General features: G+C 35.8%; 1 protein-coding gene and 1 long non-coding RNA gene across 5 annotated transcripts; one reads left to right on the top strand and one right to left on the bottom strand.

The window, feature by feature from the left end:
* The first annotated feature begins 238 nt into the window (after positions 1-238).
* Positions 239-2,260, top strand: LOC148931017 (uncharacterized). Of its 4 annotated transcripts, none has more exons than XR_016136837.1 (6): positions 239-613; positions 719-796; positions 1,530-1,567; positions 1,659-1,763; positions 1,924-1,997; positions 2,083-2,260. It is a non-coding gene; the product is annotated as an uncharacterized LOC148931017 (long non-coding RNA). The 4 variants fall into 4 exon arrangements; XR_016136835.1 differs by having other exon boundaries at positions 240-613; positions 1,453-1,567; positions 1,930-1,997; XR_016136834.1 differs by having other exon boundaries at positions 243-613; positions 1,930-1,997.
* Positions 2,261-3,331: 1,071 nt separating this feature from the next.
* LOC148931016 (putative late blight resistance protein homolog R1B-12) lies at positions 3,332-18,987 on the bottom strand. Its single transcript, XM_089067107.1, has 2 exons — positions 18,505-18,987; positions 3,332-5,530 (listed from the first exon to the last, which is right to left on the bottom strand). Exons 1-2 carry the CDS (start codon positions 18,531-18,533, stop codon positions 3,334-3,336), a joined length of 2,226 nt encoding a protein of 741 aa, XP_088923233.1. The 5' UTR covers positions 18,534-18,987; the 3' UTR covers positions 3,332-3,333.
* Between the last annotated feature and the right edge of the window lie 40 nt (positions 18,988-19,027).

Here is a 19,027-nt window from a genome sequence, read left to right as displayed (position 1 = left end):
GGTCATCTCTTTAAAACAGGTTTTTGACCCACAATGTGGAAAACTATTCACTACAACAAATATACTCCATAAAGACGCAAAAGTAGTGACGCAGTCATTTGCGTTGCAAAATTTTAAAAATAAACAAAATTAAGGACGCTAAATATAAGCGTAGTTAAGTTAGAGACGATTAAACTATTGCGTCTTTAAATTAGGGATACTTTCCTAAATGCGTCGTTAAATGCATTCACATTTTTGTCCCTACTTTCATCTTTAGCATCACTGTATTGTTCTCCGGCGAAAGTTCGCCTCAACCGCGGTTTTTCCTCCTTCCCTAACATCTAATTCTCACCCTTAACTTCTAATTCAATATCTTAGTGATTAACTCAACCCTCCCCCAATTCTACTCTCATTTTTCCTTCATTCATCTTCCTCCAAACCGATCAATTCCTCCTGAAATTCGACGAATCCACAACTGGAATCCACAATCTCTCGCTTGAAATCTCTCTCCGATTCTACAGCGGAGTGTCTTCCCCACTTTCATCACATTCGGCCGAACGCCAGCGAAATTGCAGTGTCTTCCTCCACCGCCTGCATCTTAGGTTTATTCCTTTTTTCTTCCTAACCGGACGAGGTATAAACTTTTCCTTGATGATTTTGATTTCCTTTATTAATTTATTTGGTGGTATATATAAGTGATTGATTTTCCTTTTTTCCTTCTCATTTTTTCGTTGCCTAGAGAAATTGGAGAGTAGATCGATGATGAGTTCGTTCTCCAAATCAAAAGGTTCAGGAATTTAAATATAAGCTTCAGAAGGTGAGTCCAAATTTTTATGATTATTTTCTCAAAAATTGAAGAAACTTTGAGCTTAATTCTCATATAATTCTTCTTATGAGTCAGCTTTTTTTACTTGTGAGTGAGTATGATAAAAGAAAAATTGAGTAGAACAAGTTTAAGTTTATGAGTATGAGTATGAGTATGAGTTTGATCATTGGTCAATCTGGAAAGTATTAAATCGTATAGAATTTAGGTATTTTGTGTATCTATACTCTGTTCATACATGTCCTCATCTTCGGCTTGTGAATGTAGCAATTCTTAAAACTGTTTTGTGAAATAAAAAATGACTTTACAAATATGTCATCCTTCTTTGCTGGGTATATTGGTTTTGTAATTTGATTATTTATCACATTTGCATATAGTTTCTGCAATGTGATAGTTTTATAATTGATTAATTGATTTTATAATATTGAGCATAATGAATAATTGAATTTATAATATTGAGCATAATTAAAATGCAGTTTTAAGGCTGCTTTCACCAATAGTTACTAAACGTACGAAGAATGTTATGATGAGACCATTATTTAAACATTTATCTTGTTTTAGGTGGATTTTTGATATGGTATTGTTTAAACAACACACTTATGAGATAAAACAGATTGAATGGACTTATGTCTTGTGATATCCATCACCAGAGCTTCTGTGACACAAGAGCATACTGTAATGCAAGAGCATTACTCTCGCTTTCACTAACGCCTATCTGTTATGCCAGTTGACCTCTTGCCAGAAAACAAATGTTTTGGTTCGAGAGTAAGTATGACTTTTTCGCTTCTCCTCTATGAGCTTCTTTGTTCTTGTTTTATTTGCACTTTAGCAATCTTAATAGCCTTCTTTTTATTAGGAGAATCTTTGAAGCCCTCTCCAGGGATAACTTCATTGGTGGTCTTGACATCGACCTTGATGGATCAAGTCCAAGAGATGATAGTTGTCTCCCTTTCTATCAGATGTAAACTTTTTATCATTATCGAATTTTCTTTGTATAGTTGGTCAGCTCTCAGCCGTGCTCTTCTTAATTCTATGTTGTTGGTCGGCTCCAGCCTGTGGATTTTTAGTCTTCTACATTTTCTTTACTGACAATGTTTTTTTTCTTTCTCACCATTACCAAGGAGCAGCACAAGGAATTTTGGGATCAGATCGCTGATCAGAGTTTCGACCGTCCACTTAAAACTTACTTTGACATGTAATTACTCTTATAACTATGGATTTATATTTAATTCTCATTTCCAATCACATATACACATATTAAATGAATTCTTGAATGCAAGGTTGATATGTAGATGGAAGAATTACAGAAGATGAAGTCAGTGAGGTACTCTTTTTTGGTTAATGTTATAGTGTTGATAAAGATGCAAATAGAACAATCACATATATTGTTATAGTGTTTTAACAGGCTCGGTCATGTTTTTTATGGAAATTATTCCTGACGGATATTTCCGTCACTAATGGCCGCTTTTTTTGTTGTTGTGTGCACTATTTAAAAGCGTCACAAATCCATTGGAGATGCTTTTAAAAGCGTCCCAAAAATTAATTCACCGACGCTAGTTAAAAGCGTCCTTAATTAGATTTGGCACGCTCACAATAAGGACACTTTTTAAAGCGTCGGTGATTTATTTAGAAACACAAAAAAATGTCCTTAATTAACCAAAAAAGCGGCCTTAGACTTCTTTTTTGTTGTAGTGATTGAACAGAAGAAATGTTGCATTAGCCTTGAGCCACTGTCCTTTTCTTTGCATATCATCCTGAAGAGATGCAAATATACAACTCCAACTTCAACAGAACAAAGGCGAGCCTAATGAGAAAACAAATCGAAGCGCATTACTTATTCAAGCAAGCCACATAAAACGCATATATAAAATTGAACATCACGAGTCACGACTCGTTTCTTTAAATATGTAGCTAAAGCACATAAACATATGCTCCATTTGAATTATTTTTGTGATGATTCATTCAAGAATGTGATTAATAGTTTGCGTCTTACATATGGTTAAACAAAAACAAAAGGGCATATGTATAATCGAATACTAGGAAAATGTCATTATTATTAAAATCTTCAGAAATCAATCAAATGCAATGAACTAAATCCAACTAGAAACAGTTATGCAGTTTCGGACGGCAAAGAGCATTTCCACCTCTCTCTATATAAGTGCTCATCTCTATTTCACAAATGAAAAGTAATTCTCATATAAAGTGTAACTGCTCTAGCAAATTAAATTGATCAATTATGGCTTCCTAATACTGTAAGGAACTGGAATTAGCAAAGCTCAGGTAATGTTTTTGCAGCCAAATGAATATAAGTAAATAAAATTAAAATAATGAAGGCACATTCTTGAGCTTTTAAGCAACCACAAGTAGAACTAGCTAAAGTGTACCTGATAAGAAGCTTGAAATGTGAAGGGGTGCAAAAGACAAGTGTCAATAGAGATAAAATTAAGGATATGACCCAAATATATTAAAAGATTATGTATGAGTAAGTATTTGAAATATATAAATTACCTGGCAAGATAAACATCACTTGATCATTTCATAGGAGGAAAGATGGAGAACTTGAATTCAGGGCCTTCAGCCCGTGTCTTTTGCTTTGCTTTCGAAATATTCTTGGCAGATTCGGCTGCAGATTGGCAACAAGACAAGTCCAACATTCGGAGGGTTGGTATCTCAGCAAACTCAATTGGAATTTCACAAAGCCTGTCACAGTACTTGAGCACAAGGGTTGTAAGCTTGGGGTAGCTAAGTGGTGAAGCCCTCCATATAGCCAAATCTGTCCTTTCAATATGCAAATATTCAAGAGATTGAAATTCTACACATTGTACCTGCCAGGTGTCCCCCTTAAATGCTTGATTTTTTAGCTTAAGCACCTCGAGTTTCTTCAAAAATGTGAGAGTATACATATGGTCCCAACTGAGGTAGGTGGAGCATAGTGTAAGGCTAGTAAGCCCAGATGGGAATTGATCATATAAAGGAAGGCGATGCAGACTCCCTTCACTCGTTGGTTCAGGATATACATCGTTTATTAGCTTCAGCTTTACAAGATGTTCCATGTTCCCCAAACTATCAATAGATCCAATCTTTCTTTCAATAAGCATGGCTAGTCTCCCACGGATGCCCAATTCCTTCAAATTGGGAGCCCGCTCACACAATTCAGCAGTGAAACTTTCCGCTGAGATTGTTCCAAGTGTTTGAAGGTCAGCACCATGTTTGCTGTCTCGACTTGGCTGTGGCAAGGTAGCACTGGCATTTGTCTTAAAATGTCTTAAATTCCTCATCTTCCATATATCCGCTTTAACTCTAAGGGTAGGAGACTTGGTGCGAACTATAAGAGTTTGTATGTGCCAAAGCTTGTTGAATGTTGGTGGAAGATATTCCGAATCACAACAAAAGGCTATATACCTCATATGAATCAAATCGGGCAAGTAGTTGCCGATACTGTTGAAATTGAAGGAAGAAACATCTAAAATTCTGAGCATTTTGAATGCTCGGATAAGGTTAATTGAACTCTCATTCTCCAGTGTATCATTTTCATCCTCGGAAAAACTAACAAATGAGTGTACACAAGGACCAAAAGGTTTTGATGAGATGAATTTTAACCGATTGGCATGAATACAAATACGACGATACTTAGATATGTCATAAGTTGTAGGATTCTTGATTTCTTGGGAGAAATTTTCATCTGCAGCTTGAATGCGGCAGAATTCACGTATGATTCCATGAATCCGGCATGCTTTAACCTTACCATCAGGCTTAAATTTAGAGATGCTTACCAAGTTTCTGTTGATAAGTTCCTCCAAATACATGTGTGCAATTTCCTCCAAGCTACGATCAGACTTTGGTTGTATGAATCCTTCTCCAATCCAAATGCAGATCAATTTTGAGACTGGAATTTCATAAGATTCAGGGAACATCCCAAAATAGAGAAAGCATGAGCGCAAGTGGTTAGGTAATTTTTCATAACTCTTACGTAAAACCTCTATGTGGATGTCATCCTCATTAATACATGTACTTATATTACTGAGTACCTCATTCCACGCGCTTCTCGTTGCAGTCATATTTGAGGCTGAAAAGTTTGCTGCAAGGATGCCGCCAATGGCTACAACTGAAAGAGGTAGTCCTTCACAACTTTGCGCAATATATTCTCCAACCCTTTCTAACTCAGGAGGGCAGTCTAGCTCGCCGAATGCCTCCAGTCGTAGCAGCTCCCAACATTCATCATCTTTAAAGAAACGCAACTTCACAGGAGGTCTCGGGTTACTGGCATAGTTGCCCACTTCATAATCGCGGCTAGTAATCAAGATTTTACCCTTTTTATTGGACTTTGGAATGGCAATGCGAAGTGTGTTCCAGTCAGTTGAACTCCACACATCGTCCATAACAATCAAGAATCTTTCTCTTTTGAGATAGGTATAAACCATTCTGGCTATTTCCATGCAATCTTTTTGGTGTATATCCTCATTAATAGCGGTGAAATATTTGAGAATGGATAGAAAGACATCCTTCTGGGAGAACTCTTCAGAAATTGGAAGCCATATACGGACAGGGAAATTGTAGATTATCTTTGGATCGTTGAATATCTTCCATGCTAGTGTAGTCTTACCGAGGCCATACATGCCAGTAAGAGAAACCACATCAAAATAGTCGGTTTCTTTACTTAGACGCCTTATAAGTTCTTCCGTCACATCTTCAAACCCCACCACGCCTTCGTGCCTTTGGCTGTCGAACCTATTTCATGAGTTTAGTTTAAGTCAAACATACATTATTCTAAAAATTACAAATATATTGCACATTAACTAATAATACAACTGCAAACTTGTAATACTCGCTCCATCCAAGAGGTGGCAAGTATTATTTGGGTTCAGTAAATAATATATAATCCACATGTAATCCGAAATTAAGATCAATTCTAACGAGATCTCAGTTGCATATATCAAATTAAAGATAATTATTTAAGAATTAAAATAAAGGGTATTAATGTCAATTTTCTATTTCAGTTTTCATATATGTGATAAACAGATTTTTAATCAACAAATATATCAAAATATTTCCATATAATGAATGTAAAAGATCAGTAAAACTGTGTTGATATTTTCGTGTACTTGTGTGGAAATACTCATGTAATTGTGTTGGTATTTATAGTACACTATGTTCATGTAAAAAACACGAAGATTATGATATGATAACAGAATGACGATTTGACCCCTTTATTGATATTTTGTCTGTTATTTATTGAAATTTGTAAGGTTTAATCTCATCCACTCATTTTAAAATCTAAGGGTGTAGATTTGGTCTTAATTTTAGATTATGATGCTATGAGCAATATAAGAGGACCCTAATCCACAATTTTTTGTATGATGCAGTAATATAAGTTACTTTGACCGGAAATGCAACCGCGAGCCACCCACAGCACAACTCCCATCCACGACCACAACACAATTGGACCCAATCAACCAAAGCCATGACGGAGAAATAACCAAGCCTAGTGTCACTATCGTCGGACGTCCGAAGAGAGAAACAATGAATCCAGCAAAGTATAAGGACTTCTCATCCGAATAAGAACTACTCCCTCTGCACGGGTTTGTCACCATTTGACCCTCGCACGGGTTTTAAAAATGTTAATAGAAAGTGAGTTGAAAAGGTAAGTGACATTTGTGTCCGACTTTTATATATTAGTTTTATAATAAATATGAGTATGAATGAGTTAGTGGAATATAAGGTTCACTACCAAAAATTATAAAAGTGAAAGATGACAAATTTTTTGGGACGAATGGAAATGGAAATGATTGTAAAATTTTCAGGGACCGAGGGAGTAGGTCCTTAAAATTTGAATTAATTTTCGATATCTTGCATTACACACAAGACATCTCCTTCAGTCTTAGATTATATATTTTATTGTTTTAACTTCGGGTTTTCTCGTCGTTTCTTTCCGAAGAGGAACTAGGAAGGTCGAACCATCCAAGATTGATAATTCTATAGATGGTGGAATTCCCTAGTTAAAAAAGTATTGAGAAATAAAGAATAAATCATTTATCTCATCTCCAAGTTATGAAAAACCCTAGAACTCAAGCTAGGGTATCATATTTGATCTTTCTTTCGTTCACGTGTGCTCTATCACCTGGTGCTTCCATTGTGTAATCTTCTCCCATCTGTTTTATAGCTTCGAGACCTCCGATTATGACACACCACTGCCACTACGCATATACTCCACCTAGGGAATCTAACAGATGTTATTCGACATGCAGATCAAAGTGGCTGAAGAAGATGAAGTCTTATAAACGTTCAAACATGAGTCCTTTGCTCGACAACAGACAATTGTCAAACACAACCTGGAGGGAACTTAATACGACCCCACGTGGAGGACCCATGACAAGGTTCATGGCGAGGCGGCTGCGTGAAGGGCTCTCTACTTTTATCCAAAAGGCCATGCTGGAGGAGTCCATGAAGAACGAGGTGCCCATGATGAGGATCGTGCTGACTAACGAGGGAGGAAAGCTTCTACCCGGACGGGGTGCTACCCACTGGAGGAGTCGCAGCCAAGTGTTCCCACCCGGCCGGGCAGCCACAATGCCACCCGCCCGGGTGTGTTGCCGAAGGCGTGAAGGAGTCAAGGAGAACCACCTGGCCGGGTGAGTCACGAATGATACAACCCCACATGGAGGACGGATGATGAGGACCATGGCGAGGCGGCTCCGCGAGGGGCTCTCTACTTTTATCCAAATGGCCATGCTTGAGGAGTCCATGAAGAACGAGGTGCCCACGGTGAGGATCGTGCCGAAAAACGAGGGAGGAAAGCTTCCACCCGGCTGGGTAGGATTTGACGCACTTAGCCACCCGACTGGGTGTTACCCACTGGAGGAGTCGCAGCCAAGTGTTCCCACCCGGCCGAGTAACCACAATGCCACCCGCCCGGGTGCATCGCCGAAGGCGTCAAGGAGTCAGGGGGGACCACCCGGCCGGTGATTTAATGCCCCAAATCCTACCCGGCGAGGTAGGGTGACGCAGCATAGATATTGTGGGTCATTTTCTTGAATTTTGGGCCTAAACTATAAATAGCCCCTTTTTCCATTTCATTCCTAAGTTGTTGAAATTATATGCTTGAGAGCTTTGTTTCTCTTGAAGAGGTTTTCTATCCAATTCCTAGTTATAGGTTGCTTGAATCCATCAATTCTTAGTGAAGCATGGATCAAGTAGATGTATGCTTTGAGGCTTATGGATTTCCTTGAAGGTTTAGCCATGGGGGCATGTTAGTATGGTGTAAGTGCCTTAGCTTATTCCATCAATGACATTCTTCTTTTAATCCATGTTATCTTTTGTTGATCTTCCTTCTTCTAGCTTAAATTCAATGGATTTTATTGGATCTTTATTTAATTTTTGAATTGCTTGTTAAATTGAAAATCTCCACAAAAAAAAATTAGTTAGATCAAGCATCAATTTGGGTTCTCATTGGGAAATGGATCTCATAATACATGGATCCTTATCAGAACCCTAGCAAAACTCACAACCATTGTTACCAAAGTAGGATCGGACCGGACGTCTGACACTCCAGGGACACTAGCAACACCCTTGGGTGGAAACTCCAACCGTCCCTCACCGTTGAACGATCAATCTGCGATCCATAGATATTTCCTTGCTTGAAGATCGATGACCCGCCATGATTTAACGGTGATCATGCTTGCCCCTGGAGGATCGTATGTACTTGACGATGTTCCTTTACAGCCATTCGACATCGGATTGGATGAGCTATAGGGAAGATAATACTGAGATCAAGAACTGGGATGAGTTCCTTTTGGCTCGAGGAACGTTTCTACCATGACTTATATGAAGACTATGTTGGCCGCCTCGCAACCCTTCATGAGACGTCCTATACGGAGACATATCAGACAACCTTCAAAGCCTAGCTCCAAAAGGCTCCCCACGTTGGCGATACAACACGCAACGTCTCGACTGGATCCAATCCACAGTCCGGATGGATGCCCCTCCATCAGTTTCATTCAAATTTTATTGAGCTCACAAATCAAATAAGAGTGTATGGTGAAGATATTTCAGGTTAGAGAATAATAGAAAAGATTTTGATATGTCCTCCAAGAAGGTTTAATGCTATAGTTGTTGTTATTGAGCAAACTAAAGACATTTCTAAAATGAGCATTCATGATCTGATGAGTTCTTTGAGACCATATGAGGAGAGGTTATTACGGCAATCGGAAAAGCCGATTGAGAGTGCATTTCAGTCAAAATTGAATTTGAATGCTAAAAGTGCTGGTGAATCATCGTTTAGTGGTGGCCAACAAAATCTTAGTGGAACATATGGTCGTGGAAGAGGTCAAGAGAAAAACAAACATAATGGTAAAGTTTTTTCACAAATCTAAAATGGGAAAAAGGGTACTCATTATAGTAAGAATAACCATGAGTATAAGGATTGTTGGTTCAAAGACAAACTGAAATGCCACAAATGCAGTCGGTTTGGTCATCTTCAAAATGATTGCTATACGAACAATAAACCACAACACTAGCAATATGCGAATTTCTTGGAAGAAAAGCAGAGTGAAGAATAATATACTCCCTCCGTCCCAAGGAAGGTGACCCCTTCTTGGGACGGCATGGGAGTTTATGCATGCCAATTTTAAAGTGTTTAAGAATGGAGAGAGAAAGTTGTTGGGTGTTAAAAAGTAGGAGATATGAATAAAATAAGTGAGATAAAAGGTTGTTGATGTTGAAAAGTAGGAGAGATGCAAAAAGTAAGAGAGATAAAAGGTTGTTGGGTGTTTAAAAGTAGGAGAGAGGAATACAGTAAGATAGGAAAAAAATAATTGAATATTTTAAATATTTCCTAAATAAAAAAAGAGGTCATCTTGGTTGGGACAGACGAAAAAGGAAAGTAAGTCATCTTCAATGGGACAGATGGAGTATGTTTTATGCTTCACAAAGCAAAAAACAAAAAAGTGAAGATGCATGGTACATTGACGGTGGCTGTAGTAACTATATATCAGATGATGAGTCCATCTTTGTGAGCATTAATACATCTATAAATTCTCAAGTGAAGATGAGAAATGGCTCTTGTCAAAGCCCAAAAAAGAGGAACAATAAGTCCTGACACAAGAAGGGAACTAAGCGCATAAGTGATGTGCTACTTGTACCAGATTTAAGGCAGGATGTGTTTAGTATTGGAAAACTTATTGAAGATGGATACATTGTCCATTCCGATAGAAATTCGTGCGTTATACTTGATAATGAGGCGAAGAAAATCGGGTAGAAAATTTAAATGGAGAAGAGTCGCAGCTTTTCCTCTAACATTCAAGTATGCTGGAAATGTGGCACTGAAAACTCAAGTAATGGATGAATCATTGTTATGGCATTTGAGACTTGGCCACCTTTTTCAAAAGGAGTTGCTTGGAGGGCAAAGGAATTTTAGAGCTTGTATACACCGGTGTATGCGAACCAATGTCGATAAATTCTAATGGTGAAAATAGGTACTTCGTGCTCTTTATTGAAGATTTTACTCGTATGTCGTGGGTTTACTTCTTGAAGCAAAAATCTGAAGTATTTTAAGTCTTTCGAAAATTCAAGCTCTTTGTGGAAAATCAAAGTGGTCGTACCATCAAAGTGCTGAGAAGTGACGATGGAAAAAAGTACACTTCAAATCAATTGACCAAGAATTGTCAAGAAGAAGGCACTGAAAGACAGCTTAGTGTTGGATACACACCACAACAAAATAGTGTATCCGAAGGCAAGAATAGGACGGTGATGGAAATGGCAAAATCAATGATTCATGCCAAAAGGATTGCTTAAAAGTATTTGGGCAGACTCCGTTCATACAGTCGTGTATTTATTGAATTGATATCCAACAAAATCCGTTATGGATAGAACTCCAATTGAAGCATGGAGTGGAAGAAAGCCATTAGTGAAGCATCTGAGAGTTTTTGGTTCAGTTTGCAATGCCCAAATTCTAAAAGAAAAAAAGGCAAAAGCTTGATGAAACAAGCGTAAATTGTATACTTGTTGGCTATAGCAATATGTCCAAAGGCTATAGACTTTACAAGTTGAAGATAAGAAGTATTATCATAAGTCGAGATGTGATATTCGACGAAAATGCAAGCTGAAATTGGAAAACAAATGAAGTGTAGAAGAATGGATCAATCATTGATGTCAATTCCCTTTCACTCCATTTAATCTAATGGCCAATGAGAGTGATCAATTGCTAACTAATTAACAATCTCAAATTAAGACTAAATCTTAGCCATTAGATTAAAAGATCTAGTGGCTGAAATAATGCCACATAGATTATATTTTTAATTAAGAAAACTAATAAATAAAATTAGAGGGTATTAATGTCAATTCTCTCTCATTAAAATCATCTTAAAACTTTAAATTTACGTAACTCTCTCGATTTAAATTATTTTTTCGCAAAAAATATATCAAATTAAAGATAATTTTATAAGGATTCCAACGAGATCTCAATTGCATATGTTCCGACGATGTTCGGATGATGAAATTATATATATTTTATTTTAGATTTCATAAATGTTGATAACCAGATTTTTATCAACAAATACATAAAAAAATATCAATAAAACCATATAAAAATCTCAATAAAACCATGTAAAAATCTCAATAAATATGTGTTGATATTTTCTTGTACTAGTGTGATATTCTTATGCCATATTGTTGATATTTGTAATACACTATGTTGATATAAAAAACATTCACGAAAATTATCATATGATAACATAATGACGATATTACCCTTTTGTTGATATTTTGTCTACTATTTATTGAGATTCGTAAGATTTAATCTCATCCACTCATTTTAAAATCTAAGGGTGGAGATTTGGTCTTGATTTTGGATTAGTGTGCTATAAGCATTAGAATATGACCATATATATATATATATATATATATATATAGGGTCCCATTATCCACAAATCCACTCTTAAAGACCGAACCACCGAACGCTACCAAATTAGGGCTTTTAGATCTAGTTTTTTATGGATAAGATACATAAATTTATAAATTATTTTCGCTTTCATCACGAGCCTATTTTAATTCATCCGAAGGTAAATAAGTCATACTAACATGTTACGAAGATTTAACTTCGTTTCAGAATATATTACTTCATTCTAGTAGGTTTTTACTTCATTCTAGCAGGTTTTTACTTCATTCCAGTACGTAAATGTGGTTTCGCCGTTGTGTGTCGTTCTTTCTCTCTACATATCTATCACCACCGCCATGGCGCTAATATTGGTTTAATAAACGCATGGAATAATGTAATAAATTATTGGAATGAAGTATGTGTAGAAGCATTTGAAGTCCTACTGGAATGAAGTAAAAATGTTATCCAATGAAGTAATACGTTCCTGAATGAAGTTATAAACTCACTTGAATAAATTGCATTTTTAAATGTTAATCAAGCAAAAACCCACGTCAATGAATATGAATGAAACATATGTTGAATCATTTCAAAACCTACTGGAAGCAAGTAAAAACATGTTGTAGTTTCAAGGTATTAGGTACAAAATGAAGTAATAAACCTATACAATGAAGTAAAATGGGCTAGTAATGAAGCAGAAAAAATTTTCGCAGCAGCAAATCTCATCAAAAAAACTAGATCTAATGGCCCAGATTTGGTCTCTAGTTCGGTCTTTAAAATTGGTTCGACATTGATCACAACTCTATATATATATATATATATATATATATATATAGGGGAGTGATCAATTACTAACTCATCATTTAATTGCTAACTACAACTAATTTAAGGTCAAATGATTTTAAAAAACGTGTGGTCTACAATTTGCCACGTGTAATTTTCGTTTTTATTAATTAAATCGAAAAAAAATAAAAAAAAAAACGCCAAATTAGGGTTTTGGATGAAAATGTCAATATAGTGTTTCGAAAATATCAACACAATGCTTTGAGAATGTCAACACAAATTTAGGATTGACATTGTATATGCTTTATATTGACATATTATCTTAGCTGCATTGACATTAACCTGTGTACGAAAAATACGAAAATTCTAGATTTTTTTTTTCAAATTTTGACGTCGGAACATATGCATGTAATATATCGTTGGAATCCTTATAAAATTATCTTTAATTTGATATATGTTATATGAATTTAAAGTTTTGGGATTTCTTTTAAAAGTTAGTTATAACTAACTTGACATTAATACCCCTATTGATTTTTATTGGAATTAATCCTATAGCCTTATTGCGATCTTTGTTGACCGTATTGACATTTTGTGGTTAATGATCTAGACCTTTAATTTGAATATCTAATGGCTATTATTGAGTTGTAGTTAGCAATTAAGCATTGAGTTAGCAATATAACACTCCCCTATATATATATATATATAAGGGTGCACTATGGTGCCACCATAGATAGGATAACACCATACCACCAATATAGTCCGTTAGATCTCATTTATGGACGCCTAGGATTAAGTTTCGTGAAAAAACACGGGTTTGCTGTCTACTGTATTAGATATTGCAGTCTACTATATTAGATATTGCAGTCATGGTAAACTGCAATATTGTTGTGGTAAGACTGCAATATTCAATGAACAACATTGCAATCTAGTAACGTAAAACTAGAAATTTCCTATTTTACCCCTCCGTGTTTTTACACGTGGCAGCATGACAAGCACACGATTTTCAGATCCAATGGCCTAAAATGGTGGTACGGTATTACAATAGAGAGGGTTGTCATCTTAATACATCCCTATATATATATATATATATATATATATATATATATATATATAGGGGTGCGTTATGGTCCATAAGTGAAATCCTGTAAAAAATCAAAGTAAATCTCAGCCCTTGGATCCTTGATTGGATGGTTGTGATCTTAATCTTCGAGCTACATTATTACAGTATAGCCGTTACATTATTAGCCGAGCTACATTATTAGACTACACAATCTACATTATTACACTAAAGCACGTTACATTATTAGTCGAGTTATATAATTAGACTACACAATCTACATTATTAGATGACACGTGTCATTAATCTAACGGTTACATCACAAGATCCAATGACTGAGATTTGCTTTGATTTTTGACAGTATTTCAGTTATGGACCTGATCACGTCCATATATATATAGGGGTGCACTATGGTGCCACCATAGATAGAATAACACCATACCACCAATATAGTCCGTTAGATCTCATTTATGGACGCCTAGGATTAAGTTTCGTGAAAAAACACGGGTTTGTAGTCTACTGTATTAGATATTGCAGTCGTGGTAAACTGCAATATTGTTGTGGTAAGACTGCAATATTCAATGAACATCACTGCAATCTGGTAACATAAAATTAGAAATTTCCTATTTTACCCCTCCGTGTTTTTACACGTGGCAGCATGACAAGCACACGATTTTTAGATCCAATGGCCTAAAATGGTGGTATGGTGTTACAATAAAGAGGGTTGTCATCTTAGTACATCCCTACATATATATATATATATAGGTTTGTGTTAAAATGACAACTCCTCTTAAAATGACAACGTGACAACGCTTATACAGCAATATTATAAACGCTATACAGCAATATCCAACACGTTAGACAGCAATTTATATTGCTGTCTAACGTGTTGGATATTGCTGTTCAAGAAAAATTGCTGTTTAAAGATTAGCACATTACTGCCCGTGTTTTTTGGGGGTTTTTTCTTCTTTTTTTTTTGCCACGTGGCAGCTTATTATTCGTCCACGTGTACAAATGATTGGCTAGAAATGGTGGTATGGTGTTATTTTAAGGGGTGGTGGCACCCTAACATACCCCTATATATATATATAGAGTTGTAATCAATGTCGAACCTTTCTTAAAGACCGAAGAACTAGAGAACAAATCTGGGCCATAAGATCTAGTTTTTTGATGAGATATGTTGTTGTGTAAATTTTTTTCGCTCTTCATTACAAGCCAATTTTACTTCATTGTATAGGTTTATTACTTCATTCTGTACGTACTACATTGAAACTACAACATGTTTTTACTTGCTTCAAGTAGGTTTTGAAATGATTCAACATATGTTTCGTTCGAATTCATTGACATGAGTTTTTACTTTATTCACATTAAAAAATGCAATTTATTCAAGTGAATTTATTACTTCATTCAGAAACGTTATTACTTCATTGGATAAGGTTTTTACTTCATTCCAGTAGGACTTCAAATGCTTCTACACATACTTCATTCATATAATTTATTATATTATTCCATGTGTTTATTACACCATATCAGCGTCGTAGCGGGGTGATGATAGATATTGTAGAGAGAAAGAACGTCACGCAACGGCAAAACTGCATTTACGTACTAGAATGAAGTAATAATCTCATTAGAATGAAGTAAAAACCTACCGGAATGAAGTAATATATTTTGGAATGAAGTTAAATATTCGTAACGTGTTAGTATGACTTATTTACCTTCGGATGAATAAAAATAGATTGGTGATGAAGGAGAAAATAATTTATAAATTTGTGAATCTCATCCATAAAAAACTAGATCTAAAAATCCTAATTTGGTATGGTTCGGTGGTTCGGTCTTTAAGAGTGGGTTTGTGGATAATGGGACTCTATATATATATATATATATATATATATATATATACATATATATAGGTTTGTGTTAAAATGACAACACCTCTTAAGGTAACACCATACCACCAATCCTAGCCAATCATTTGTACACATGGACGAATAATCAGCTGCCATGTGGCAATCATAAAAATTGCTCAAGGGTAAATTTTCGCGGACTGCAATATCCAATACGCTAGACTGCAATTTTTTCCGCCTGCAATATCATAAAAATTGCTCAAGGGTAAATTTTCGCGGACTGCAATATCCAATACGCTGGACTGTATTGGATATTGCAGTCTAGCGTTTATAATATTGCAGTCTAGCGTGGTGTCACAGTGTCATTTTAAGAGTGTTGTCATTTTAACGCACCCCTATATATATATATATATAGGGATGTATTAAGATAACAACCCTCTTTATTGTAACACTATACCACCATTTTAGGCCATTGGATCTGAAAATCGTGTGCTTGTCATGCTGCACGTGTAAAAACACGGAGGGGTAAAATATGAAATTTCTAATTTTATGTTACCAGATTGCAGTGTTATTCATTGAATATTACAGTCTTACCATAACAATATTGCAGTTTACCACAACTGCAATATCTAATACAGTAGACTGCAACCCGTGTTCTGTTCACGAAATTTAATCTTAGGCGTCCATAAATGAGATCTAACGGACTATATTGGTGGTATGGTGTTATCCTATCTATGGTGGCACCATAGTGCACCCCTATTTATATATATATATATATATATATATATATATATATATATATATATAGGGATGTGATCAAGTCCATAACTGAAATTCTGTCAAAATTCAAAGCAAATCTCAGTTATTGGATCTTGTGATATAACCGTTAGATTAATGACACGTGTCGTCTAATAATGTAGATTGTGTAGTCTAATAATGTAGCTCGACTAATAATGTAACGCGCTTTAGTCTAATAATGTAGAATGTGTAGTCTAATAATGTAGCTCGGCTAATAATGTAACGCTTATACTGTAATAATGTAGCTCGGATATTATGATCACAACCATCCAATCTAAGGATCAAAGGGCTGAGATTCGCTTTGATTTTTGACAGGATTTCACTTATGGACCATAGCGCACCCCTATATATATATATATATATATATGGGTGCGTTAAAATGACAACACTCTTAAAATGACACTGTGACACCACGCTAGACTGCAATATTATAAACGCTAGACTGCAATATCCAATACACTAGACTGCAATCTATAGATTGCAGTCCAACGTATTGGATATTGCAGGCGGAAAAAATTGCAGTCTAGCGTATTGGATATTGCAGTCCGTGAAAATTTACCCTTGAGCAATTTTTATGATTGCCACATGGCAGCTGATTATTCGTCCATGTGTACAAATGATTGGCTATGATTGGTGGTATGGTGTTACCTTAAGAGGTGTTGTCATTTTAACACAAACCTATATATATACATATATATATATATAGGGGTGCGTTAAAATGACAACACTCTTAAAATGACACTGTGACACCACGCTAGACTGCAATATTATAAACGTTAGACTGCAATATCCAATACTCTAGACTGCAATCTATAGATTGCAGCCCAGCGTATTAGATATTGCAGGCGAGAAAAATTGCAGTCTTGCGTATTGGATATTGCAGTCCGCGAAAATTTACCCTTGAGCAATTTTTATGATTGCCACATGGCAGCTGATTATTTGTCCATGTGTACAAATGATTGGCTAGGATTGGTGGTATGGTGTTACCTTAAGGGGTGTTGTCATTTTAACACAAACCTATATATATATATATATATATATATAGTGGTGCGTTAAAATGACAACACTTTTAAAATGGCACTGTGACACCACGCTAGACTGCAATATCCAATACACTAGACTGCAATCTATGTATTGCAGTCCATCGTATTGGATATTGCAGGCGGGAAAAATTGCAGTCTAGCGTATTGGATATTGCAGTCCGCGAAAATTTATCCTTGAGCAATTTTTATGATTGCCACATGGCAGCTGATTATTCGTCCATGTGTACAAATGATTGGCTAGGATTGGTGGTATGGTGTTACCTTAAGAGGTGTTGTCATTTTAACACAAACATATATATATATATATATATATATATAGGGGAGCACTAGGGTGCCCCCTTATTTAGAGTCACAACGTACATCCAATCTGGTGCTGGCATGTGGCACAAAACATGCAATATTTTAAACACAAAAATGCAATCTAGTTGTACATGCATTTTCGTAGATTGCATTTTTGTTGTATGTAAATTGCATTTTATAGTATTGAGTTTTGCATTTTCACATAAATTGCATTTTTTATTGTTAAGTTTTGCATTTTCACATATAAAAATGCAATCCGTCTATATATAAAATGCAATTTAAACAGTTAATGTCTAAAATGCAAAACTTAACAATAAAAAATGCAATATGCATATAACAAAAATGCAATCTGCCGAAATTTATTTATAGCTTCTACAAATGCGTATTGCATTTTTCTGTATACAATATTGCATTTTTCGTGCCATGTGGCAGCACGTGATTGGATGTACGTTGTAACTTTAAAATTAGTTGTTATGTAGATTTTCATTCTAATAGTGTACACCGACTAATAATGCAACATTATAGTCTAATAATGCATTGATCACAACCATCCAATTCAATGATCCAATGGTTGTGATTTCTTTGAAGCTTAACACCAAAGAGATGTGAAGGACTCTAATACACCCCTATATATATATATATAATAAAAAATAAATAAAGGTATGCATAATATCCCAAATTAAGCATGTATAATTGCATATCGGGCAGTGATAAAATGCAAACTTTATAACCTAACATTTGTTATTATTTTGTTATAAAAAGTCTAAAGGTCATTTGTGGTCCTAAATATTCTTAAAAGTTGTTAATCCATTCAAAATTCACTTAATTGTCGTTGACCGTTAAAAATTTGACGGCTCCATTCAAAATGGACTAAATCCGGACCGTTTTCATTTGTTCAGGATGCAATAATTCAAAAGATAATATTTTTAGACCAAAATTGTAAAATCGTCGTAGGACCACAAATGACCTTTAGTCTATTGCGAAATCCAAAATTGTAAAATGAATGATACCTCCAATTTTTGGGATACGTCTTCACCATAGTTGCTCATGCGCTGCAGCCAGTATCGTTCGACTTCATCTCTGACGTCATTGACCTTACTAGAAATGGTGTGGAGACTTGAAGCGGGCTTCCTTAACATGTAGATGAGTCTGACACGCTTTGTTTTTTCCTCCATGGCATGGGGATGGAAGACGTCAAACGCATCATCCAACTCATAGGCAACATCGTGAATCATGGTGCCCAGCAATTTCGCATGCTCATCCTTCCTCCGTTGGGTCACTGTTGCCTTGAGAAAAGCTTTGAAGAAGCGGAGATCCATCTGAAGAGACTTTATCTGTTTCTCGATGTCGCCGATTAGATCGGGGTAGTGGTAAATCAGTAACCTATTCACAACACTAAGCGGGAACTCAACAGCTGAATCCGACATCTCTCTCGCTCTCAATATTTCGGCAACAGGAAAACAGCTCCTTTCTATTTCAACATACTAATGAGATGTCAATGTTCATGTATTATAAATTGGTAATACATTTTTC

The sequence above is a fragment of the Salvia hispanica genome, chromosome 3 (assembly GCF_029641045.1).
Source record: "Salvia hispanica isolate PSC_SH4W2 chromosome 3, Shi_PSC_v1, whole genome shotgun sequence".
Lineage (NCBI taxonomy): Eukaryota > Viridiplantae > Streptophyta > Magnoliopsida > Lamiales > Lamiaceae > Salvia > Salvia hispanica.
This window is presented reverse-complemented; position numbering and strand designations above follow the sequence as displayed.

Bases quoted from the DNA above. Each gene is read 5' to 3' on its own strand.
- LOC148931016 (XM_089067107.1), bottom strand. From the start codon at position 18,533: ATGGTGAAGACGTATCCCAAAAATTGGAG. The intron at 5,531-18,504 runs GTATCATTCATT...CTCATGAAATAG, and splicing joins ACGTATCCCAAAAATTGGAG to GTTCGACAGCCAAAGGCACG.